Source organism: Oncorhynchus gorbuscha, linkage group LG19 (assembly GCF_021184085.1).
Source record: "Oncorhynchus gorbuscha isolate QuinsamMale2020 ecotype Even-year linkage group LG19, OgorEven_v1.0, whole genome shotgun sequence".
NCBI classification, from domain to species: Eukaryota; Metazoa; Chordata; class Actinopteri; order Salmoniformes; family Salmonidae; genus Oncorhynchus; species Oncorhynchus gorbuscha.
Window position 1 is genome coordinate 77,788,126 of NC_060191.1, and position 27,200 is coordinate 77,815,325.

The following is a 27,200-nucleotide window of genomic DNA, read 5'->3' on the forward strand; positions in this document are numbered from 1 at the left end:
TGGTTCTATACAGGGCTGGTTCTATACAGGGCTGGGGAGGGCTGGTTCTATACAGGGCTGGTTCTAGACAGGGCTGGTTCTAGACAGGGCTAGTCTACATGATGACATTAAGGATAAGAGAGGGCTGGTTCTAGACAGGGCTGGTCTGCTAGTCTACATGATGACATTAAGGATAAGAGAGGGCTGGTTCTAGACAGGGCTGGTCTGCTAGTCTACATGATGACATTAAGGACAAGAGAGGGCTGGTTCTAGACAGGGCTGGTCTGCTAGTCTACATGATGACATTAAGGATAAGAGAGGGCTGGTTCTAGACAGGGCTGGTTCTAGACAGGGCTGGTTCTAGACAGGGCTGGTTCTAGACAGGGCTGGTTCTATACAGGGCTGGTTCTAGACAGGGCTGGTTCTATACAGGGCTGGTCTGCTAGTCTACATGATGACATTAAGAGAGAGGTTTGTATTTGTCAAACGGCAGTCGAACATCGATCCTCATGTCACCAGAATAAGACTCTGGTTATTTATTGGAAAGGGGCATCAAGCTCATCACCGTGCACTTTCACCACCCTGTTCACCACAACACATTTCATCTGTAGCCTGATGAACTGTTTCCTGAGTCGTAGTGGGAGGACCACACAGCATGTAATCACATGACTCCAAGTTGACTTCTTATGATGGTTATTATATATTATATTATTATATCAAAATTGGCTCCGAAAGGCATTTCCACTGCCTTCTGTCACACAGCTCATTTTACGGCACTGAAAGACCCCACCATGTCGAACGGAAAAAATTATACGTCTGCATTTTATACAATTGTACAGAAACTTCTTGTTTCCCTCACAGCTGTCAGGATTTCATTTATTTAGATGATATGCATGACTTGGATACCGTGGATCCACAGACAGGGAAAAAGATATCCAGGTGGACACCTGACTGGGGAAGTAGATAAAGGGACTCATTGACAAAATCTCAAAGTATCCCTTTAAGAAAATGAAAATAACAATAATAAGGAAAACAGAAGAATTTCAGTGAGCTTTATTTATTTTTCTTCCACAAAAACAAAAGGTGTCATTTCTGATTTAAACCATCAGGACACAGAACCGTGTTTTTTAAAGACAAGAAGCTTCACTGAGGAAATTCAACAGAAGTCAAACATTATTATTTTTTGTTTAATTTAGGTTTGAATTGAACAACTTCTACTCCAACTGGCATCGAGTTACAAAATCTTTTTATTTATTTTTTAAAGGTCAAAATTTAAGGGAACAGGCCTGCTCCTGCCTCCTGCCTCCTGCCTCCTGCCTCCTGCCTCCTGCCTCCTGCCTCATATCTCCGAAGTCGGGTCAGTGGCATTTTTCTTTGAGGAGCAGATTCGCCCGAACCTCTCATCTGATGACCTTTTGCATATCTCTGTGTGTTTAGTTATATTGAGACAGAAGAGAGCCGTGTCTGCAGACAGCCAATTAGGCTATAAACCTTTTGCACTTTCAAGAGTAGCGCACATTTTCTCCAGACAATCACTGTCAAAGACTGACAGGGAAGCATTGTCAGGTGAACAAACAGAAATACATTTTATAATAAACAAGAGCTGTTCATACATTGGCCATACTCATTCAACTCAAACTATGAACAACACTGTTGATCGGGACTGCATTAAACAGCATTTATTGTCTGTTGCCAAATGCTCAGAGGGATTACAGTCATATCGTTCCCCAGTTTCTCCCAATTTGACCTTCAAACAGGCAGCAATGGAGACAATTGATTCATTTAGACATGAGTCACACAAAACACACCACTAGGTATGATTGTATTATCTTTAAGCCAATCACTGCACATCTCACACCACCAGATCTGATTATCTTTAAACCAATCACTGCACATCTCACACCACCAGATCTGATTAGCTTTAAACCAATCACTGCACATCTCACACCACCAGATCTGATTATCTTTAAACCAATCACTGCACATCTCACACCACCAGATCTGATTATCTTTAAACCAATCACTGCACATCTCACGCCACTAGATCTGATTATCTTTAAACCAATCACTACACATCTCACACCACTAGATCTGATTATCTTTAAACCAATCACTGCACATCTCACGCCACTAGATCTGATTATCTTTAAACCAATCACTGCACATCTCACGCCACTAGATCTGATTATCTTTAAACCAATCACTGCTCATCTCACTCTGTCTACGTCCTAAATAGCTCCCTATCCTCTTTGAAGTGCACTGGGGCCCTGGTCTAGAGTAGTTGACCATATAAGAGAATGGGGTCCCACTTCCAGTATGGAAATGCTTCCTGACACACCAGGAGTTCAGCTCCAGTGAAATACCTTATACTTGGATGAAGATTATTATCGTTTGTGATTTCAGTTCAATATCAGTTACCATGATCATCACGTGTGTAAGGTGTCAGTTCAATATGTCACAGTCTACGATAGTAGTGGCACACACACACACACACACACACACACACACACACACACACACACACACACACACACACACACACACACACACACACACACACACACACACACACACACACACACACACACACACACACACACACACACACACACAGTCGGGGAATAATCAGAATTAGTTGGTAACATACTGTGACGGCCCTGAATTTTTCTGAACCGTCTCAGTGCAGCTCCTTCCAATAGGGCGCTTTCCCTTTAATTCCTAATTAAATAGCCAGCATCAGCTGCGCGAAAGTGGGGTTGTGGGGTTGTGATGGAGACGTGACTGAGGATGTGTTCAACCCTCAGTTCCGAAGCTTCTCTATTCAGGTTGTTTTGTAGCCTAAGAGAGTTTACCCAGGATCGGATCCACTCTTTGCGTCCCTGGACTACACCTCTCCGTTCTTCGTGGCCTTTCTCCGTGGGAGATCTATTGGCGGATTGGATTGTCTGACTGACCGACTGACTGACTGACTACCACCTTTTTGTATACGGTATTTCATTTGTTTTGATGTAAGGTATACTGTGATGATTTATGTAGTTAGTTGTAGTTGAGGACTTAGTAAGAGTTGATACGTGGTGGTCCTGTGTAGCTCAGTTGGTAGAGCATGGCGCTTGTAACGTCAGGGTAGTGGGTTCGATCCCGGGACCACCCATACGTAGAATGTATGCACACATGACTGTAAGTCGCTTTGGATAAAAGCGTCTGCTAAATGGCATATATTATTATTATTATACGCTTTAAAGTTCTGTGGTAAAATTGTTATATTGATTGTATTTTTAATACTGGGTTTACACTACACTGAATGAACGGACAAACATTGCGTGACAAAAGTCACTTGAGTTCACTGAACTCCGTTACCGGGCTGGACTCTTTTTAGGCCCGAGGTACAGGACATTTCTGGAGGAACCAGAACTCATTGTGTTATATTATTATATGTGTGTGTAATCATTGATGTTGCTAATACAACCCACGCAACAGAGTATAGTTGTTTTTAAAGTTCTTTCCAATGTTTTAAGGGTTTATGAAAAGTTTATTTCCATCCTGACTTTTACATAAGTCCTTTGTATTGGTGTAGACTTGACGGACCAGATGGGACTCATTCCCACCCAAACTAAAAGGAGAAACCAATGTTTTCTCTGGTAGGCACAACCTACCTGGCACCCCTATAAATAATAACCTCAAGTCAAAACCGTTACAATAGGTAAGATGTTTTATATTCATCATATGTTTGTAAGTTACTTCTCATCAGAATGTGTTTGTATAATACTGTGGCCGGGTTGCAGTATCTGTTCTATGTCAAGACTAAGTTGTTTGGGCCGGAGAGAGGGGAGAGGTCAAGCGTGTATCTCTTGGCTCCACAATGTCTGTGTGCCAGTCAGTGTGTCTCTGTGATCTTGTCAAGATAGGATGGATTTGATATATGCCTGTTGATATGGAGGATTGGTTTATGGTTCTGGGGTTTGAGAAAGGAGACAAAGCTGAACGATGAATTATGCTGATGCCGTCTTATCCAGTGTGTGTCTTTGCTATAAAGGACCTCAGTTGAAATGTGGAAGAGACTCTCAGAGAATTCATTGATAGACACTGAATTGATCTGAGAGTCACAGGGTTGTGATAGAGCTCATATAATTAAAGATGGACTTTGTGATAACTAACTCTCACTTGTGTGTGGTTTGATCTCATGATTTGGTAAATAGAGGAAATTTCCACGACATCACACACACACAATGATAGTTAGCAGGGGAAACAGAGAGTTTAAAATCATCTTCAGTTTCAGACTCTGTACAGTTTAACCAATCAACATCCTCCTCTAAGCATTTTAAAAGCTCCGAAGTGAAGTCCCCCCCCCCCCCAACGTACAGATCAAGGATCAGCTTACTCCGCCCCAATCCTAACTATTGGTGGGGAAAACTGACCCGAGATCAGCGTCTAGGGGCAACTCCACCCTACACCCATTGTATTTCATAGGAACAGAGTTTGGGCTGAGCAGAGCAGGGCCACAGAGACGCTGATGCTTAGACACGAGGTGAAGCTGTTTCCGTTGCTGCCAGAGGAGAGCCGGTCGCCGTACTGAGACAGGAGCTGGAGAGCCACACCATTGGTCCAACCAAATCCCAACTACAACACAGACACACACAGAATCAACTCAAAAAGATGAGTTTGAAAAAAGTAAAATACAAAAGACTAGAGATGAACATTTCCATTTGAGTCATTTAGCAGACGCTCTTATCCAGAGCAACTTTTAAGATGAGATAATATCCTAGTGTACCTGAACTTCATATTCTCCTCCTCCGCCCGGCTTCCCATCTCCGTTCACATCATACTGACAGAGAGAGAAAACAAAACCCCAGATTCGTTGAGCTTTAATGAAAAAGGCACAATGTGTACGTGTTGTGGATATATTGTCATTATGGGCTCTCCTAGATGCAGATCTAGGATCAGCTTTCCCTCCGCCAATGTCATTACGGGCTCTCCTAGATGCAGATCTAGGATCAGCTTTCCCTCCGCCAATGTCATTATGGGCTCTCCTAGATGCAGATCTAGGATCAGCTTTCCCTCCGCCAATGTCATTATGGGCTCTCCTAGATGCAGATCTAGGATCAGCTTTCCCTCCGCCAATGTCATGATGGGCTCTCCTAGATGCAGATCTAGGATCAGCTTTTCCTCCGCCAATGTCATTATGGGCTCTCCTAGATGCAGATCTAGGATCAGCTTTCCCTCCGCCAATGTCATTATGGGCTCTCCTAGATGCAGATCTAGGATCAGCTTTCCGCCAATCCCAACCATTAGTGGGGGAAATGCTAAACTGACCCGTGAATGTTGTCTAGGGCAAATAGATTTAGCCACCTAAAACCTTGGGGTGGAGAAGAGAAAAAAATATCTAATTTGCGGGCTGGTTTTGGCCTATTACCAACCCTTGTCTAGGGGCAACATCACCCTGCACCTCATTGTGGTCACACACATTATAAACCTCTTCTTAATCACCTTCTCAAACATGGCTTCATACTTGACGTAGGCCAGCCAGTTGGTTCTGATCCAGCGCTGAGCCAAATCAAACCCCAGCTCTCTAGCTTCCTGTGAGGGCAGACTGGACAGGCCTGATTGGAAGATAACAGAGTGACCGATTGGACAGGCGTGATTGTGCACCTTATACGGACATAGGGTGTCATTTGGGATGCAACATGAAAACCATATCAGGGTTAACTAGGTCCTACCTTGGATGAGTATGTGTTGTAGAGGGGGCCATGCGTTGGGGTAGTCCCACTGCTGACCACTGTCAACCAGGGACGTAGGGACACCGTTGGGGAACGCAAGACCACCACTAGTCTACAGAGGGAGGAAAGGAAGGAAGGAAGGAAGGAAGGAAGGAAGGAAGAAGGAAGGAAGGAAGGAAGGAAGGAAGGAAGGAAGGAAGGAAGGAAGGAAGGAAGGAAGGAAGGAAGGAAGGAAGGAAGGAAGGAAGAAAGGAAGGATTTTTATTTTTGTTTTATTAAACCGCCCCCTCTTCGGAGGACAAATATCTTTGTTTTTTTGACCGCTTTTAAAAAAAACCGATATATACAGTTGAAGTCGAAAGTTTACACCGTAGCCAAATACATTATGAATGTTGTCCCGTTCCTCCTGACAGAGTGTAACAGTCAGGTTTGTCGGGCTCCTTGCTCGCACACAGTTTTTCAGTTCTGCCCACAAATGGTGTATAGGATTGAGGTCAGGGCTTTGTTGTCTTTACGACATTCTGCCACAACTTTGGAAGTATGCTTGGGGTCATTGTCCATTTGGAAGTATGCTTGGGGTCATTGTCCATTTGGAAGTATGCTTGGGGTCATTGTCCATTTGGAAGTATGCTTGGGGTCATTGTCCATTTGGAAGTATGCTTGGGGTCATTGTCCATTTGGAAGTATGCTTGGGGTCATTGTCCATTTGGAAGTATGCTTGGGGTCATTGTCCATTTGGAAGTATGCTTGGGGTCATTGTCCATTTGGAAGTATGCTTGGGGTCATTGTCCATTTGGAAGTATGCTTGGGGTCATTGTCCATTTGGAAGTATGCTTGGGGTCATTGTCCATTTGGAAGTATGCTTGGGGTCATTGTCCATTTGGAAGTATGCTTGGGGTCGTTGTCCATTTGGAAGACCCATTTAAGACCAAGATTTAACTTCCCGACTGATGTCTTGAGATGTTGCTTCAATATATCCACATAACTTTCCTCCCTCATGATGCCATCTATTTTGTGAAGTCCACCAGTCCCCCCTGCAGAAAAGCACCCCCACAACATGATGCTGCCGCCCCCGTGCTTCACGGTTGGGATGGTGTTCTTCGGCTTGCAAGCCTCCCCCTTTTTCCTCCAAACTATCAGAAGCTTCTAAAGCCTTGACATCATTTTCTGGAATTTTCCAAGCTGTTTGAAGGCACAGTCAACTTAGTGTATGTAAACTTCTGACCCACTGGTATTGTGATACAGTGAATTATAAGTGAAATAAATCTGTCTGTAAACAACTGTTGGAAAAATGACTTGTGTCATGCACAAAGTAGATGTCCTAACCGACTTGCCAAAAACTATAGTGTGTGGAGTGGTTTGAAAAACGAGTTAATGACTCCAACCTAAGTGTAATGTAAACTTCCGACTTCAATTGTACATACGTTACCTATACATTTGACATACAGTACATGGGGCTTTTATATCTAAAACAAAAATACATCAACAAATGCTTTAATCCCACCCTTCAGCCCATCCCACCTATCAGCATAGGGAGGGAGGGATTTAACACTAACTACTATAAATACACATTGCTACAGTAACTCAATGGGCGTGTGTATTTTTCAGTGACAAATCAATGTACATGCTCTTTCAGTCACAGTATTTCAACAGGACACTGATTCTTTTCACAAAGAGCGAGGTCTTGGGACCAGCAAGCTAAACTAACCTGTAGATAGTGTAGTGCCTTCTGTCCCATGGAAGGCTGGGAGTAGCAGTCTGCCCAGACAGGGGCCAGGTTAGTGGGGTAGAATGCAGGGTGGGAGGTGTTGGTTACCAGGCTGTAGTCCAACCAGACGCCCCTCTTCTCATCCCACAGCACTGCCTCTATGGCCTCTTGTCTGGCTGATACAGCTTTGTCATACCGCGCTGCTTCAGACTCATTACCTGGAACAGCAGATTATACAGGACTTTTACTGGACCACATGACCTGCTGACAAATATCTAGGGCCCAGGGGTTATAGCTAGGGCCCAGAGGTTGTAGCTAGGGCCCAGAGGTTGTAGCTAGGGCCCAGAGGTTGTACCTAGGGCCCGAGGTTATAGCTAGGGCCCAGAGGTTGTAGCTAGGGCCCAGAGGTTGTAGCTAGGGCCCAGAGGTTGTAGCTAGGGCCCAGAGGTTGTAGCTAGGGCCCAGAGGTTGTACCTAAGGCCCAGAGGCCCAGAGGTTGTAACTAGAACAGGTGGTAAAGAAAATTCCTTCCGCTAGCTAGTCAAAGGCTATATGTGGCAAGTCATTCTCCTAGTCAAAGGCTATATGTGGCAAGTCATTCTCCTCACCCAGCGTCCTGTAGAAGTGAGCCAGTGTCCTTTCGTTGCGACAGAGCAGAGCGTTGAGGTCTGTAGGAATGAGCAGACTGGTTCTGGTGTCTTTCAGAGATCCGTTGTTGTTCCCCAGGCCGTCCACAAACCAGCGAGACGAGAAGTCCCACCCGGACTCTGCTCCTGAATGCAGCTCTTTCCACAGCCTCTCTGCAGCATCTGAGTTCAGGGGGGTGGACGCAGGTAAAGACCAGGTCTCAAAAGGGCTTCCCTCTACTCTAAAGTACACCACTTCAGACCAACCCGATAGATAGTGTGTTCATGATGGGAATGTTGTTTGTTCATGAAGTAGGGAATTAACGTTTACCCTCGGTCAGACCTTCAGCCAGCTCTAGATCATCACTGTAGGACTCCGGTCTGGAAGAAAAGTAAGACGCAACACACAGATACAGACACACACAAACAAATCCACTCCAAAAATACATGGGTGGGATTTTGTGTTGTGACAGATGGACAAAAGTGTCTTGTATTGAAGGGGATGAGGGTAATGTTCCTGTTGGGTTCCTTACCTGGGCAGGCCGACCTGTACATCATAACGGTTCAGAACATGCTTATTCCCCTTCACTTCAACGGCCACAGAGCGGTTCCGATCCAGAACAGGTACTCCTGCTCTAGAGCGGGCAGAGCAGTCCTACACAGTAGAGTAGGTTGGGATTATAATCTAGGGCTGGCAGAGCAGTCCTACACAGTAGAGTAGGTTGGGATTATAATCTAGGGCTGGCAGAGCAGTCCTACACAGTAGAGTAGGTTGGGATTATAATCTAGGGCTGGCAGAACAGTCCTACACAGTAGAGTAGGTTGGGATTATAATCTAGGGCTGGCAGAACAGTCCTACACAGTAGAGTAGGTTGGGATTATAATCTAGGGCTGGCAGAACAGTCCTACACAGTAGAGTAGGTTGGGATTATAATCTAGGGCTGGCAGAACAGTCCTACACAGTAGAGTAGGTTGGGATTATAATCTAGGGCTGGCAGAGCAGTCCTACACAGTAGAGTAGGTTGGGATTATAATCTAGGGCTGGCAGAACAGTCCTACACAGTAGAGTAGGTTGGGATTATAATCTAGGGCTGGCAGAGCAGTCCTACACAGTAGAGTAGGTTGGGATTATAATCTAGGGCTGGCAGAGCAGTCCGACACAGTAGAGTAGGTTGGGATTATAATCTAGGGCTGGCAGAGCAGTCCTACACAGTAGAGTAGGTTGGGATTATAATCTAGGGCTGGCAGAGCAGTCCTACACAGTAGAGTAGGTTGGGATTATAATCTAGGGCTGGCAGAGCAGTCCTACACAGTAGAGTAGGTTGGGATTATAATCTAGGGCTGGCAGAGCAGTCCTACACAGTAGAGTAGGTTGGGATTATAATCTAGGGCTGGCAGAGCAGTCCTACACAGTAGAGTAGGTTGGGATTATAATCTAGGGCTGGAAGAGCAGTCCTACACAGTAGAGTAGGTTGGGATTATAATCTAGGGCTGGAAGAGCAGTCCTACACAGTAGAGTAGGTTGGGATTATAATCTAGGGCTGGCAGAGCAGTCCTACACAGTAGAGTAGGTTGGGATTATAATCTAGGGCTGGCAGAGCAGTCCTACACAGTAGAGTAGGTTGGGATTATAATCTAGGGCTGGCAGAGCAGTCCTACACAGTAGAGTAGGTTGGGATTATAATCTAGGGCTGGCAGAGCAGTCCTACACAGTAGAGTAGGTTGGGATTATAATCTAGGGCTGGCAGAGCAGTCCTACACAGTAGAGTAGGTTGGGATTATAATCTAGGGCTGGCAGAGCAGTCCTACACAGTAGAGTAGGTTGGGATTATAATCTAGGGCTGGCAGAGCAGTCCTACACAGTAGAGTAGGTTGGGATTATAATCTAGGGCTGGCAGAGCAGTCCTACACAGTAGAGTAGGTTGGGATTATAATCTAGGGCTGGCAGAGCAGTCCTACACAGTAGAGTAGGTTGGGATTATAATCTAGGGCTGGCAGAGCAGTCCTACACAGTAGAGTAGGTTGGGATTATAATCTAGGGCTGGCAGAGCAGTCCTACACAGTAGAGTAGGTTGGGATTATAATCTAGGGCTGGCAGAGCAGTCCTACACAGTAGAGTAGGTTGGGATTATAATCTAGGGCTGGCAGAGCAGTCATACACAGTAGAGTAGGTTGGGATTATAATCTAGGGCTGGCAGAGCAGTCCTACACAGTAGAGTAGGTTGGGATTATAATCTAGGGCTGGCAGAGCAGTTCTACACAGTAGAGTAGGTTGGGATTATAATCTAGGGCTGGCAGAGCAGTCCTACACAGTAGAGTAGGTTGGGATTATAATCTAGGGCTGGCAGAGCAGTCCTACACAGTAGAGTAGGTTGGGATTATAATCTAGGGCTGGCAGAACAGTCCTACACAGTAGAGTAGGTTGGGATTATAATCTAGGGCTGGCAGAGCAGTCCTACACAGTAGAGTAGGTTGGGATTATAATCTTGGGGGCTGGCAGAACAGTCCTACACAGTAGAGTAGAGTGTTGGGATTATAATCTAGGGCTGGCAGAGCAGTCCTACACAATAGAGTAGGTTGGGATTATAATCTAGGGCTGGCAGAGCAGTCCTACACAGTAGAGTAGGTTGGGATTATAATCTAGGGCTGGCAGAGCAGTCCTACACAGTAGAGTAGGTTGGGATTATAATCTAGGGCTGGCAGAGCAGTCCTACACAGTAGAGTAGGTTGGGATTATAATCTAGGGCTGGCAGAACAGTCCTACACAGTAGAGTAGGTTGGGATTATAATCTATTTACTAGTAGATTACATTTAAGAGCAGTCCTATCCACAGTACAAAGCATTCACCTTATGACATCCAGTGGGACAGATTAACAATAGTGCATCTAAAACTTAGGGGTGGGGTGAGAGGGATTACTTAACCATCCTAGGTATTCCTTAAAGAGGTGGGGTTTCAGGTGTCTCTACACAGTAGAAGGTGGGATTGACTCAGCTGGGTCCTGGCGTCGTGAGGGAGTTTGTTCCACCAGCCAAGTAGGACAGTTTTGACTGGGCTGAGCTGGGAGCAGTACTTCCACAGTAGAGTAGGTTGGGATTATAATCTAGGCTGGAGAAGCAGTGCCCTTGTTTAGAGTGTTGGGATTATAATCTAGCCTGGAGGTACTGAGGTGCAGTTCCCCTCACACAGTAGAGTAGGTTGGGATTATAATCTAGGGCTGGCATGCAGACACAGTAGAGTAGGTTGGGATTATAATCAGTGGAACAGTCCTACACAGTAGAGTAGGTTGGGATTACTTAATGACAGAACACTAGCGGGGATTATTCTGGGAGTTGAAGGGGTTTAATGGCACAGTCCTACACAGCAGAGCAGGTTGGGATTATAATCCAGCCAAGTACACAGTAATCCAGGCTGGCAGAGCAGTCCTACACAAGTGCCTGGGATTATTAGGGCTGCAGAACAGTCCTTCACTGTGTAGAGTAGGTTGGGATTATAATCTAGGGACAGTCCTACACAGTAGAGTGGGATTATAATCTATGAACCTACAGGAACGGGCCACAGTCCTTAGAGATGTTAGGGTTGAACAGAACGACAGGGTGTATAATCCAGGGCTGGCAGCCAAGGTTCTTGGGATTATAATCTGGGAGGCAGGACACACAGTAGAGAGGTTGGGATTATAATCCGTGCTGGCGAGATCATGGAAGGGCAGTCCAGTCCTACACGGGAGGATTAGAGCAGCTCCGTCTTGTAGGTTGGGATTATAATCAGGGCTGGCAGAGCAGTCCTACACAGTAGAGTAGGTTGGGATTATAATCTAGGGCTGGCAGAACAGTCCTACACAATAGAGTAGGTTGGGATTATAATCTAGGGCTGGCAGAACAGTCCTACACAGTAGAGTAGGTTGGGATTATAATCTAGGGCTGGCAGAGCAGTCCTACACAGTAGAGTAGGTTGGGATTATAATCTAGGGCTGGCAGAACAGTCCTACACAGTAGAGTAGGTTGGGATTATAATCTAGGGCTGGCAGAACAGTCCTACACAGTAGAGTAGGTTGGGATTATAATCTAGGGCTGGCAGAACAGTCGTACACAGTAGAGTAGGTTGGGATTATAATCTAGGGCTGGCAGAGCAGTCCTACACAGTAGAGTAGGTTGGGATTATAATCTAGGGCTGGCAGAACAATCCTACACAGTAGAGTAGGTTGGGATTATAATCTAGGGCTGGAAGAACAGTCCTACACAGTAGAGTAGGTTGGGATTATAATCTAGGGCTGGCAGAACAGTCCTACACAGTAGAGTAGGTTGGGATTATAATCTAGGGCTGGCAGAACAGTCCTACACAGTAGAGTAGGTTGGGATTATAATCTAGGGCTGGCAGAGCAGTCCTACACAGTAGAGTAGGTTGGGATTATAATCTAGGGCTGGCAGAGCAGTCCTACACAGTAGAGTAGGTTGGGATTATAATCTAGGGCTGGCAGAACAGTCCTACACAGTAGAGTAGGTTGGGATTATAATCTAGGGCTGGCAGAGCAGTCCTACACAGTAGAGTAGGTTGGGATTATAATCTAGGGCTGGCAGAACAGTCCTACACAGTAGAGTAGGTTGGGATTATAATCTAGGGCTGGCAGAACAGTCCTACACAGTAGAGTAGGTTGGGATTATAATCTAGGGCTGGCAGAAGCAGTCCTACACAGTAGAGTAGGTTGGGATTATAATCTAGGGCTGGCAGAACAGTCCTACACAGTAGAGTAGGTTGGGATTATAATCTAGGGCTGGCAGAACAGTCCTACACAATAGAGTAGGTTGGGATTATAATCTAGGGCTGGCAGAACAGTCCTACACAGTAGAGTAGGTTGGGATTATAATCTAGGGCTGGCAGAACAGTCCTACACAGTAGAGTAGGTTGGGATTATAATCTAGGGCTGGCAGAGCAGTCCTACACAGTAGAGTAGGTTGGGATTATAATCTAGGGCTGGCAGAGCAGTCCTACACAGTAGAGTAGGTTGGGATTATAATCTAGGGCTGGCAGAACAGTCCTACACAGTAGAGTAGGTTGGGATTATAATCTAGGGCTGGCAGAGCAGTCCTACACAGTAGAGTAGGTTGGGATTATAATCTAGGGCTGGCAGAGCAGTCCTACACAGTAGAGTAGGTTGGGATTATAATCTAGGGCTGGCAGAGCAGTCCTACACAGTAGAGTAGGTTGGGATTATAATCTAGGGCTGGCAGAGCAGTCCTACACAGTAGAGTAGGTTGGGATTATAATCTAGGGCTGGCAGAGCAGTTTTACACAGTAGAGTAGGTTGGGATTATAATCTAGGGCTGGCAGAACAGTCCTACACAGTAGAGTAGGTTGGGATTATAATCTAGGGCTGGCAGAACAGTCCTACACAGTAGAGTAGGTTGGGATTATAATCTAGGGCTGGCAGAGCAGTCCTACACAGTAGAGTAGGTTGGGATTATAATCTAGGGCTGGCAGAGCAGTCCTACACAGTAGAGTAGGTTGGGATTATAATCTAGGGCTGGCAGAACAGTCCTACACAGTAGAGTAGGTTGGGATTATAATCTAGGGCTGGCAGAACAGTCCTACACAGTAGAGTAGGTTGGGATTATAATCTAGGGCTGGCAGAACAGTCCTACACAGTAGAGTAGGTTGGGATTATAATCTAGGGCTGGCAGAACAGTCCTACACAGTAGAGTAGGTTGGGATTATAATCTAGGGCTGGCAGAGCAGTCCTACACAGTAGAGTAGGTTGGGATTATAATCTAGGGCTGGCAGAACAGTCCTACACAGTAGAGTAGGTTGGGATTATAATCTAGGGCTGGCAGAGCAGTCCTACACAGTAGAGTAGGTTGGGATTATAATCTAGGGCTGGCAGAACAGTCCTACACAGTAGAGTAGGTTGGGATTATAATCTAGGGCTGGCAGAACAGTCCTACACAGTAGAGTAGGTTGGGATTATAATCTAGGGCTGGCAGAGCAGTCCTACACAGTAGAGTAGGTTGGGATTATAATCTAGGGCTGGCAGAACAGTCCTACACAGTAGAGTAGGTTGGGATTATAATCTAGGGCTGGCAGAACAGTCAGTAGAGTAGGTTGGGATTATAATTATACACAGTAGAGTAGGTTGGGATTATAATATAGGGCTGGCAGAACAGTCCTACACAGAGTAGGTTGGGATTATAATATAGGGCTGGCAGAGCAGTCCTACACAATAGAGTAGGTTGGGATTATAATCTAGGGCTGGCAGAGCAGTCCTACACAGTAGAGTAGGTTGGGATTATAATCTAGGGCTGGCAGAGCAGTCCTACACAGTAGAGTAGGTTGGGATTATAATCTAGGGCTGGCAGAACAGTCCTACACAGTAGAGTAGGTTGGGATTATAATCTAGGGCTGGCAGAACAGTCCTACACAGTAGAGTAGGTTGGGATTATAATCTAGGGCTGGCAGAGCAGTCCTACACAGTAGAGTAGGTTGGGATTATAATCTAGGGCTGGCAGAACAGTCCTACACAGTAGAGTAGGTTGGGATTATAATCTAGGGCTGGCAGAACAGTCCTACACAGTAGAGTAGGTTGGGATTATAATCTAGGGCTGGCAGAGCAGTTTTACACAGTAGAGTAGGTTGGGATTATAATCTAGGGCTGGCAGAACAGTCCTACACAGTAGAGTAGGTTGGGATTATAATCTAGGGCTGGCAGAACAGTCCTACACAGTAGAGTAGGTTGGGATTATAATCTAGGGCTGGCAGAACAGTCCTACACAGTAGAGTAGGTTGGGATTATAATCTAGGGCTGGCAGAACAGTCCTACACAGTAGAGTAGGTTGGGATTATAATCTAGGGCTGGCAGAACAGTCCTACACAGTAGAGTAGGTTGGGATTATAATCTAGGGCTGGCAGAACAGTCCTACACAGTAGAGTAGGTTGGGATTATAATCTAGGGCTGGCAGAACAGTCCTACACAGTAGAGTAGGTTGGGATTATAATCTAGGGCTGGCAGAGCAGTCCTACACAGTAGAGTAGGTTGGGATTATAATCTAGGGCTGGCAGAACAGTCCTACACAGTAGAGTAGGTTGGGATTATAATCTAGGGCTGGCAGAGCAGTCCTACACAGTAGAGTAGGTTGGGATTATAATCTAGGGCTGGCAGAACAGTCCTACACAGTAAAGTAGGTTGGGATTATAATCTAGGGCTGGCAGAGCAGTCCTACACAGTAGAGTAGGTTGGGATTAGAATCTAGGGCTGGCAGAGCAGTCCTACACAGTAGAGTAGGTTGGGATTAGAATCTAGGGCTGGCAGAACAGTCCTACACAGTAGAGTAGGTTGGGATTATAATCTAGGGCTGGCAGAACAGTCCTACACAGTAGAGTAGGTTGGGATTATAATCTAGGGCTGGCAGAACAGTCCTACACAGTAGAGTAGGTTGGGATTATAATCTAGGGCTGGCAGAGCAGTCCTACACAGTAGAGTAGGTTGGGATTATAATCTAGGGCTGGCAGAGCAGTCCTACACAGTAGAGTAGGTTGGGATTATAATCTAGGGCTGGCAGAGCAGTCCTACACAGTAGAGTAGGTTGGGATTATAATCTAGGGCTGGCAGAGCAGTCCTACACAGTAGAGTAGGTTGGGATTATAATCTAGGGCTGGCAGAACAGTCCTACACAGTAGAGTAGGTTGGGATTATAATCTAGGGCTGGCAGAACAGTCCTACACAGTAGAGTAGGTTGGGATTATAATCTAGGGCTGGCAGAACAGTCCTACACAGTAGAGTAGGTTGGGATTATAATCTAGGGCTGGCAGAACAGTCCTACACAGTAGAGTAGGTTGGGATTATAATCTAGGGCTGGCAGAGCAGTCCTACACAGTAGAGTAGGTTGGGATTATAATCTAGGGCTGGCAGAACAGTCCTACACAGTAGAGTAGGTTGGGATTATAATCTAGGGCTGGCAGAGCAGTCCTACACAGTAGAGTAGGTTGGGATTATAATCCAAATGGAAGACTACTGAGATTTGATACTCTTTATGGTTGTGTGGTAAAAGAGTTGATATTTTGATTGTGTGATTGAGACTGGGTTGGTTCCACTACACTTTATGAACGGGGAAACATTGCGCGACTCCTTTTCCCAGGCTGGATTCTTGTCGGCCCGAGGCACGGGACTTTTCTTGAGGAACCAGAGCTCATCGTTTGTTATATCATTTTGTGCTAGTAATACAACCCACGCAAAATAACAGTTATGAAGTTATTTCCAATGTTTTCAGGGTTTATGAAAAGAGTATTTCCATGAGTCCTTTGTATTGGTGTAGATGTGGACGGACCAGACAAGACTCATTCCCTCCCAAACCAAAAGGAGAAATCAATTGTTTCTCTGGTAGGCACGACCTACGTGTCACCCCTACAACCAATAACCTCAAGTCAAAACCGTTACAACCTGAACAGAGAGTTCTGCCAACCTTTAGAATGGACGCCTTTGAGCATCTCATCCATTCACGACAAGCCCCATTCACGACAAGCCCCATTCACGACAAGCCCCATTCACGACAAGCCCCATTCACGACAAGCCCCATTCACGACAAGCCCCATTCACGACAAGCCCCCATTCACGACAAGCCCCCATTCACGACAAGCCCCAAAATTCAAAGGAATTAGTGGTCTGATATTAACTAAGTGAGGAAAGTCTGATAGTAACCCCCATTCTGATAGTAACTAAGCCCCATTCACCTGAGGAAACGTTAGTGGTCTGATAGTAACTACCTGAGGAAATTCTGTGTCGTTAGTGGTCTGATAGTAACTAAGCCCCACTCTGAGGAAACGACAAGCCCCATTCGTTAGTGGTCTGATAGTAACTACCTGAGGAATTCCATGGTCTGATAGTAACTACCTGAGAAATCCGTTAGTGGTCTGATAAACAAAATGGTTAGTGGGATAAAAAGGAAATCTGATAGTAACTACCTGAGGAATTAGTGGTCTGATAGTAATTACTGAGGAATTCTGTGTGAGGAAGTTCTTTGTTTTTAGTGGTCTGATAGTAACTACCTGAGGAAATCTGTGTCGTTAGTGGTCTGATAGTAACTACCTGAGGAAATCTGTGTCGTTAGTGGTCTGATAGTAACTACCTGAGGAAATTCTGTGTCGTTAGTGGTCTGATAGTAACTACCTGAGGAAATCTGTGTCGTTAGTGGTCTGATAGTAACTACCTGAGGAAATCTGTGTCGTTAGTGGTCTGATAGTAACTCTCCACCATCAGAGACAGGAAGGGGGGCTGACTGCGACGCTCGTAGTAAACTCTGGCCCCGTTGGGGATGAAACCATATCTGGAGAGGGAGGAATGGAAAAAAGAAAATGTAGATATTACAAAAAATTCCATTCGTTTTGTATCTTTCATTTGATGATTTAAAAAAAACATTGTATCCAGATTTGTGGTTGTATTGTGTTCTTTAAATTGACAAATAAAACATTGTATGTAAGGTAATTCTAACCTACGGTGCAATCGGAGAGAATTCAGACCCCTTGACTTTTTCCACATTTTGTGACGTTACAGCCTTATTCTAATATTTATTGAAAAGTTTTTTCACCCCGTAAAGACAAAGACAAAACTTTTTTTATACATTTTTGCTAATGTATTAAAAATGTTAAATAATATTTACATAAATATTCAGAGCCTTTACTCAGTACTTTGTTGAAGCACCTTTGGCAGAGATTCCAGCCTCGAGTCTTCTTGGGTATGACGCTACAAGCTTGGCACACCTGTATTTGGGGAGTTTCTCCCATTCTTCTCTGCAGATCCTCTCAAGCTCTGTCAGGTTGGATTAAGGAGTGTCGCTGCACAGCTATCTTCAGGTCTCTCCAGGGATTCAATTGGGTTCAAGTCCGGGCTATGGCTGGGCCACTCGAAGACATTCAGAGACTTGTGCTGAAGCTACTCCTGCGTTATCTTGGTCCTTTAGGTGGCTTTTGGCAAACTCCAAGTCGGCTGTCATGTGCCTTTTACAGAGGAGTGGCTACCATCTGGCCACTAAAACGTAAAGGCCTGATTGGTGGAGTGCTGCAGAGATGGTTGTTCTTCTGGAAGGTTCTCCCATCTCCACAGAGGAACTCTAGATCTCTGTACGAGTGACCATTGGGTTCCTGGTCATCCTGACCAAGGCCCTTCTACCCCAATTGCTCAGTTTGACCAGGCGACCAGCTCTAGGAAGAGTCTTGGTGGCTCCAAACTTCTTCCATTTAAGAACGATGGAGGCCACTGTGTTCTTGAGGACCTTCAATGCTGCAGAAATGTTTTGGTACCCTTCCCCAGATCTGTGCCTCGACACGATCCTGTCTCTGAGCTCTACGGACAATTCCTTGAACCTCATGGCTTGGTTTTTGCTCTGACATGCACTGTCAACTGTGAGACCTTATATAGACAGGTGTTTGCCTTTTCAAATCATGTCCAAATCAATTGAATTTATCACAGGTGGACCCCAATCAAGTTGTAGAAATATCTCAAGGATGATCAACGGAAACCGGAAGCACCTGAGATCAATTTCCTCAAAGCAAAGGGTGTGAATACTTATGTAAATAAGGAATCTGTTATGTTTAACACATTTGCAAAAAAACAACAACCAAAAAACAGTTCTTGCTTTGTTATTAGGGGGTATTGTGATGTCATTATGGGGTATTGGGATGTCATTATGGGGTATTGTGATGTCATTATGGGGTATTGTGATGTCATTATGGGGTATTGTGATGTCATTAGGGGGTATTGTGATGTCATTATGGGGTATTGTGATGTCATTAGGGGGTATTGTGATGTCATTATGGGGTATTGTGATGTCATTATGGGGTATTGTGATGTCATTATGGGGTATTGTGATGTCATTAGGGGGTATTGTGATGTCATTAGGGGTATTGTGATGTCATTATGGGGTATTGTGATGTCATTAGGGGTATTGTGATGTCATTATGGGGTATTGTGATGTCATTAGGGGTATTGTGATGTCATTATGGGGTATTGTGATGTCATTAGGGGTATTGTGATGTCATTAGGGGTATTGTGATGTCATTAGGGGTATTGTGATGTCATTAGGGGTATTGTGATGTCATTAGGGGGTATTGTGATGTCATTATGGGGTATTGTGATGTCATTAGGGGTATTGTGATGTCATTAGGGGTATTGTGATGTCATTAGGGGTATTGTGATGTCATTAGGGGGTATTGTGATGTCTAAATGACTTATGGGGTATTGTGATGTCATTAAATGTCATTAGGGGTATGTAGTCGCTCTGGAATGTATTGTGATGTCATTATGTAAATGTAAATTGTGATGTCATTATTGTGATGGGTATTGTGATGTCATTAGGGGTATTGTGATGTCATTAGGGGTATTGTGATGTCATTAGGGGGTATTGTGATGTCATTATGGGGTATTGTGATGTCATTAGGGGTATTGTGATGTCATTATGGGGTGATGTCATTATGGGGTATTGTGATGTCATTAGGGATGTATTGTGATGTCATTATGGGGTATTGTGATGTCATTAGGGGGTATTGTGATGTCATTAGGGGGTATTGTGATGTCATTAGGGGTATTGTGATGTCATTAGGGGGTATTGTGATGTCATTATGGGGTATTGTGATGTTATTAGGGGTATTGTGATGTCATTAGGGGTATTGTGATGTCATTAGGGGGTATTGTGATGTCATTAGGGGTATTGTGATGTCATTATGGGGTATTGTGATGTCATTATGGGGTATTGTGATGTCATTATGGGGTATTGTGATGTCATTATGGGGTATTGTGATGTCATTAGGGGGTATTGTGATGTCATTAGGGGTATTGTGATGTCATTATGGGGTATTGTGATGTCATTATGGGGTATTGTGATGTCATTATGGGGTATTGTGATGTCATTAGGGAGTATTGTGATGTCATTAGGGGTATTGTGATGTCATTAGGGGGTATTGTGATGTCATTAGGGGTATTGTGATGTCATTAGGGGTATTGTGATGTCATTAGGGGGTATTGTGATGTCATTAGGGGTATTGTGATGTCATTAGGGGTATTGTGATGTCATTAGGGGTATTGTGATGGCATTAGGGGGTATTGTGATGTCATTAGGGGTATTGTGATGTCATTAGGGGTATTGTGATGTTATTAGGGGTATTGTGATGTCATTAGGGGTATTGTGATGTCATTAGGGGTATTGTGATGTCATTAGGGGTATTGTGATGTCATTAGGGGTATTGTGATGTCATTAGGGAGTATTGTGATGTCATTAGGGGGTATTGTGATGTCATTAGGGGGTCTTGTGATGTCATTAGGGAGTATTGTGATGTCATTAGGGGGTATTGTGATGTCATTAGGGGGTATTGTGTGTAGATTGATGAGGGAATCCATTTTTTTAATAAGGCTGTAACGTAACAAAATGTGGAAAAAGTCAAGAGGTCTGAATAATTCTCCTGGACATCTGACTATACTGTTAATGGTTGTCCCCGAGCCAACCAGAGACTCAGGAGTCAGAGTTCTAGCACCTATCACACACAGCATCAATGTTTATGTAAAGAGTCTGGGCACTTAATATTCAGGGAGTTGGCACAACTTACCTCTTTGGTGGTGAATAGACATGACAGGCAGATGGACATGACAGGCAGATGGACATGACAGGCAGATGGACATGACAGGCAGATGGACATGACAGGCAGATAGACATGACAGGCAGATGGACATGACAGGCAGATGGACATGACAGGCAGATGGACATGACAGGACAAACGGACAGAGACAACAGTTGCAGCTCACCGGTTGATGAGGTGGATGAAGTTGAGGATCATCCCACGGGCAGTGTCTGTCATCTCAGAGAGCAGGAGACCATTGATCACCCAGTAGGAGTCCCTGGGAGGAAGGTAAGGTAAGGTCTCTGAATGAACAGGCCTGTCTGTCCCCTGGAGGGCTCTGAGAGGTAAGGTCTGTCTGTCCCCTGGAGGGCTCTGAGAGGTAAGGCCTGTCTGTCCCCTGGAGGGCTCTGAGAGGTAAGGTCTCTGAATGAACAGGCCTGTCTGTCCCCTGAGGGCTCTTTTATTAATTTCACCTTTATTTAACCAGGTAGGCCAGTTGAGAACAAGTTCTCATTTACAACTGCGACCTGGCCAAGATAAAGCAAAGCAGTGTGAACAGACAACAACACAGAGTTACACATGCAGTAAAACAATAAACAAGCCAGTAACACAATAAACAAGTCAATGACACAGTAGAGAAAATAAAATCTATATACATTGTGTGCAAAAGTCATGAGGAGGCAATAAATAGGCCATAGGAGTGAATCATTACAATTTATCAGATTAACACTGGAGTGAAAAATGATCAGATGAACATGTACAGGTAGAGATACTGGTGTGCAAAAGAGAAGAAAAGTAAATAAAAACAGTATGGGGATGAGGTAGGTAAAAATGGGTGTGCTATTTACCGATAGACTATGTACAGCTGCAGCGATCGGTTAGCTGCTCAGATAGCAGATGTTTGAAGTTGGTGAGGGAGATAAAAGTCTCCAACTTCAGTGATTTTTGCAATTTGTTCCAGTCACAGGCAGCAGAGAACTGGAACGAAAGGCGGCCAAATGAGGTGTTGGCTTTGGGGATGATCAGTGAGATACACCTGCTGGAGCGCGTGCTACGGATGGGTGTTGCCATCGTGACCAGTGAGCTGAGATAAGGCGGAGCTTTACCAAGCATGGCCTTGTAGATGACCTGGAGCCAGTGGGTCTGGTGACGAATATGTAGTGAGGGCCAGCCAACTAGAGCATACAGGTCGCAGTGGTGGGTGGTATAAGGTGCTTTGGTAACAAAACGGATGGCACTGTGATAGACTGCATCCAATTTGCTGAGTAGAGTGTTGGAGGCTATTTTGTAGATGACATCGCCGAAGTCGAGGATCGGTAGGATAGTCAGTTTTACTAGGGTAAGTTTGGCGGCGTGAGTGAAGGAGGCTTTGTTGCGGAATAGAAAGCTGATTCTAGATTTGATTTTGGATTGGAGATGTTTAATATGAGTCTGGAAGGAGAGTTTACAGTCTAGCCAGACACCTGGAGGGCTCTGAGAGGTAAGGTCTCTGAATGAACAGGCCTGTCTGTCCCCATAGAGGGCCAGCATTAGTCAGACCCCCTAACCTGCCCAGTCTGCTAGCAGTCAGACCCCCTAACCTGCCCAGTCTGTGTAGTCCTACCTGCTAGCAGTCAGACCCCCTAACCTGCCCAGTCTGCTAGCAGTCAGACCCCCTAACCTGCCCAGTCTGCTAGCAGTCAGACCCCCTAACCTGCCCAGTCTGCTAGCAGTCAGACCCCCTAACTTGCCCAGTCTGCTAGCAGTCAGACCCCCTAACCTGCCCAGTCTGTGTAGCCCTACCCGCAGACAGAGCAGTACAGAGAGAGTGACCATGGTCTGCTATATGCAGACAGAGCAGTACAGAGAGCAGTACAGAGAGAGTGACCATGCTAGCCACTTTAAACAATGCTACCTTATATAATGTTACTTACCCTACATTATTCATCTCATATGCATATGTATATACTGTACTCTACATCATCGACTGCATCCTTATGTAACACATGTATCACTAGCCACTTTAACTATGCCACTTTGTTTACTTTGTCTACACACTCATCTCATATGTATATACTGTACTCGATACCATCTACTGTATGCTGCTCTGTACCATCACTCATTCATATATCCTTATGTACATGTTCCTTATCCCCTTACACTGTGTATAAGACAGTAGTTTTGGAATTGTTAGCTAGATTACTTGTTGGTTATTACTGCATTGTCGGAACTAGAAGCACAAGCATTTCGCTACACTCGCATTAACATCTGCTAACCATGTGTATGTGACAAATAAAATTAGATTTGATTGGATTTGATTTCATTTTGGTCTGCTATATGCAGACAGAGCAGTACAGAGAGAGTGACAGCTTCACTGACCAATAGTACAGCTCCCTGAAGCGTCCTCCAGGTACGATGAAAGGGTGGGGGGTGAAGATCTGAGAGTACTGTTCTGGGTGGGCCAAAGCATCACTACTGATCTGGTACACACACAATAGAGTTCACGTTAGCACTGCTCTGGTACACACACACACACACACACACACACACACACACACACACACACACACACACACACACACACACACACACACACACACACACACACACACACACACACACACACACACACACACACTCATTGTTGACTACCACATCATATTTGACCAGACGTACTGTAAGTACACTACAACAACTACTACAATTACACTACAAGTACACTACAACTACAAGTACACTACAACTACTACTACAATTACACTACAAGTACACTACAACAACTACTACAATTACTACTACTACAAAAACTACAAGTACATTACAACTACAAGTACACTACAACTACTACTACTACTACAAGTACACTACAACCAGTACACTACAACTACCAGTACACTACAACTACCATTACACTACAACTACCAGTACACTACAACTACCAGTACACTACAACTACCAGTACACTACAACTACCAGTACACTACAACTACCAGTACACTACAACTACTACTACAAGTACACTACAATCAGTACACTACAACTACCAGTACACTACAACTACCAGTACACTACAACTACCAGTACACTACAACAACTACTACAAGTACACTACAACTACTACTACAAGTACACTACAACCAGTACACTACAACTACCAGTACACTACAACTACCAGTACACTACAACTACCAGTACACTACAACTACCAGTACACTACAACTACCAGTACACTACAACTACCAGTACACTACAACTACACTACAACTACTAGCTAGAGGATATGTAGCATATATTATTTTATTGTTTTATGTACAACTACTAGCTAGAGGATATGTAGCATATATTATTTATGTTTTATGTTGGCACACTTTTCTCCAGCGAGAAAACAATAGCTTTTAAAAAAAAGGGGTGTGGCAGATTTCAAAACTCTTCAGCAAAGGACCACAGAGGAAGGAGAGAGGCTCGGTGGGAAATCTGTCTCCCTCCAGCAGGGGGCGATATGTTGTTTCGCCCTCCAAGCAAGGAGTTTTTGTATGGAGGTCAATGAATTGTATGGAGGTGTTGAATTTGGTCAAAAATAAAAGTGAATGGTATATTTGCTGCGTGAGGTTTATTTGCTCGAATAGATGTTTCGTAATATTTAAGGAGTTATGAGTGTTCTGATATTAAGTAGGACACGTGACATCCCAGCCACTTTGAACGAAAAACACTTCCCATCAGAGTTCTCTCCAGATAGCTATGCATATTCAGAGCATGAGGTTAGTTAATAGTATCTCCTTTCAATACAGGCGGTTGACGTCAACAACCCACCCATCCAAAGACAGGATAGACGGGAGCTAGACAGCCGTGCCGCTTTGTGGACGACTCCCATTGTTACGGGGGAGAGGCATCTTGTTAGCGTATCTCCGATACAACTTGTGCATCATCCCGTGTTAATTTGTTAGTAGGCGAACGGAAGACGGTCGTCCCCTCCTCCTCCTCCTAGTCTACTTTAGGCGAGGAAGCACAAGCTGCCGCTGAAAAGTTTGGAAATCTGCCCCACCCCCCTTTGAATTAGCTTTTGTTTCGTCAGAAAAACATGCACTCATTTAAAACGATATGCTACTTATTTTTAATCTATGAATTGTCTTGCACAACTAACTTAATGTGTTGTGAACAGTTTGAAGAAAGTCAATGAAAGGTAATGAAGCGGTGTGAGTCTGGATGGTTGTGCGCGTGTTTGAAATGAGAAGATTCTCGTTCTCCGCTCGCGAGCCATTAGTGCAACTGGCATTAACGGGTGGATCCCACAGTTGCCTCATGGCTCGCGAGCGGAGAACGAGAATCTTCTCATTTCAAACACGCGCACAACCATCCAGACTCACTCCTCTTCACTAACGTAGACTTTCTTCAACAGGAGGTGACAGAGGACGTAGGAGGTGAGTAAATCTAACTGATAGGGTTTATCGATGAGATCACCTTTCTCCCAAGAGACTTCCACAGATGGTGCAGCTTCTCGGCCCAGCTACGCAGTTCTGCATCTGCTATTCCAGCCAGGAACTGTGGCCTGCACACAGAACATGACTTGTATCGGATAGAACAGACTCCCTTCTTGAGTCCAAAAATGGCACACTATTCCCTACAGAGTGCACTACTTACAAGGAAGAGGGAGACATTTTGGACTCAAAACATTTCACACCTCAGTGTGGTCAGGATCAATCAGAATGATTGGCTCTCTCACTTGTCATGCCAGTCAGGTGGGGTCCACGGCGCAAACTCTTTCCCTGGTTCGTCAAAGTACGTGTGCAGGAAGTCTCGCAGTACGGCAGGCGGGACAGAGTTTGTATCTCCATGTGTCAGGTTGTGAAATGCTGTCAGGATCATTACTGAGGGTATGAAGGGAGGTGATCAGGTGGAGAGATAGGAGTGATCTCTGATCCTAGATCAGTACTCTGACGATTCATCAATCATCTTTATTTAATCTGTAATCTTTATTTTTTTAAATAATTTTCAGTCACATGACTTCCTTTAAAGGTTTCAGAAGTCTAACAGTTAAACCTGATCCTTTATCAACAATCCTCCTGAGAAGCTTGATAAATACGGCCCCTGTCCTCAAGCAGAGAAACAGCAGACATTAGAGGCACAAAGCCTGTATTGGGACTGATTCACCTACGACTGACCAGGGGCTGACTGATTCACCTACGACTGACCAGGGGCTGACTGATTCACCTACGACTGACCAGGGGCTGACTGATTCCCCTACTAGACTGACCAGGGGCTGACTGATTACCCTACTAGACTGACCAGGGGCTGACTGATTCCCCTGACCACTGAGACTGACCAGGGGCTGACTGATTCCCCTACTAGACTGACCAGGGGCTGACTGATTCCCCTACGAGACTGACCAGGGGCTGACTGATTCCCCTACGAGACTGACCAGGGGCTGACTGATTCCCCTATGAGACTGACCAGGGGCTGACTCATTCCCCTACGAGACTGACCAGTGGCTGACTGATTCCCCTACTAGACTGACCAGGGGCTGACTGATTCCCCTACTAGACTTACCAGGGGCTGACTGATTCCCCTACTAGACTTACCAGGGGCTGACTTCAGCTTCATATCCACAAAGTGCTTGTCGTCATCAAACAGTTTGGCGGTCTGAACCTGCCTCAGGATGTCCCCGTAACAGTAGATCTCACTGAGGAGTTAATCATTAAATAAAATGTTATCTGGATGACAGGTTAAACACCCATAAAATAACCTGCATCAAACCGACATTACAGAAGATGCAGGTCTAAATCTAAAATCCCAATCCAATTTCTCAGGTCTGTGTTAATGTTTAAGCCTCTTTGAACAGAGCCAATCCACCCTCACAGACATGTTGCTGAGTTCTATCAGAACGCCATGCATCAATCCCGAGTCATAAACACACTTCCCCAGGAACCAAAGTTCAGCTTTCGAATAACAGAGCAACATGGTTCAAGATCATTCATAATAGGTTCATAAAAGAGCCCCCCCCCCCCAAAAGAAATCAAGGTAGCAAAAAATGTTACCTGTCACAAGGTGGAGGCAAGGCACACGAGTAGAGAGGACAGAAGAACAAACACATGACTGCTGCTAGTCTCATGTTTAGAAGGAACTCAAAAGCAAAAAGGGCGAGGAGCACTTATCTAGAATTACATGCAGGTCAAAGGGCACATTGTCGATCACGTAACACATTCCCTATCCAATTGAAAGAGGGGAAATAACAGGATGAGATCCCTTACAGTTACAGCGGTCCTGAGCGATAATGTCTGTCCCAAATGGAGATGAGCGATTGGTGCTTTTTAAAAAGGTCGGTTTTTCAGTTCAATTATTACAAGATGTAGATTTAAATACACAAAGCATTATGTAGGTTGAACGCTGTAACACGGAATAAAGTAATAAGTCCCATGATAGTAGTGAGTGACTGCTCATTACGTATCCATCATTAACTCACGTTAGTTTAATAAAATATTTCAGTGTTTATTTGATGCCTGATTTCATCCCAAGTCATCTGATCTCTATAGAGCTGCTGTCTCCACAGTCATAACAAAACAACAAAAATCACAATTTGCTCCAAAATAAACTTTTAAGACTGCTGA

At 44.8% G+C, this 27,200-nt stretch overlaps 1 protein-coding gene across 1 annotated transcript; it reads right to left on the reverse strand.

Moving 5' to 3' along the window:
• Positions 1 to 3,844: 3,844 nt before the first annotated feature.
• LOC124005855 (trehalase-like) lies at positions 3,845 to 26,732 on the reverse strand. Its single transcript, XM_046315481.1, is given in 16 exon segments — positions 3,845 to 4,596; positions 4,748 to 4,801; positions 5,464 to 5,576; positions 5,694 to 5,805; positions 7,402 to 7,619; positions 8,010 to 8,210; positions 8,359 to 8,408; positions 8,561 to 8,640; positions 8,643 to 8,682; positions 17,220 to 17,336; positions 20,804 to 20,896; positions 22,978 to 23,078; positions 25,057 to 25,144; positions 25,319 to 25,463; positions 26,175 to 26,275; positions 26,631 to 26,732. Coding segments are annotated over 16 exon segments (1,743 nt in total). The 5' UTR covers positions 26,705 to 26,732; the 3' UTR covers positions 3,845 to 4,440.
• Between the last annotated feature and the right edge of the window lie 468 nt (positions 26,733 to 27,200).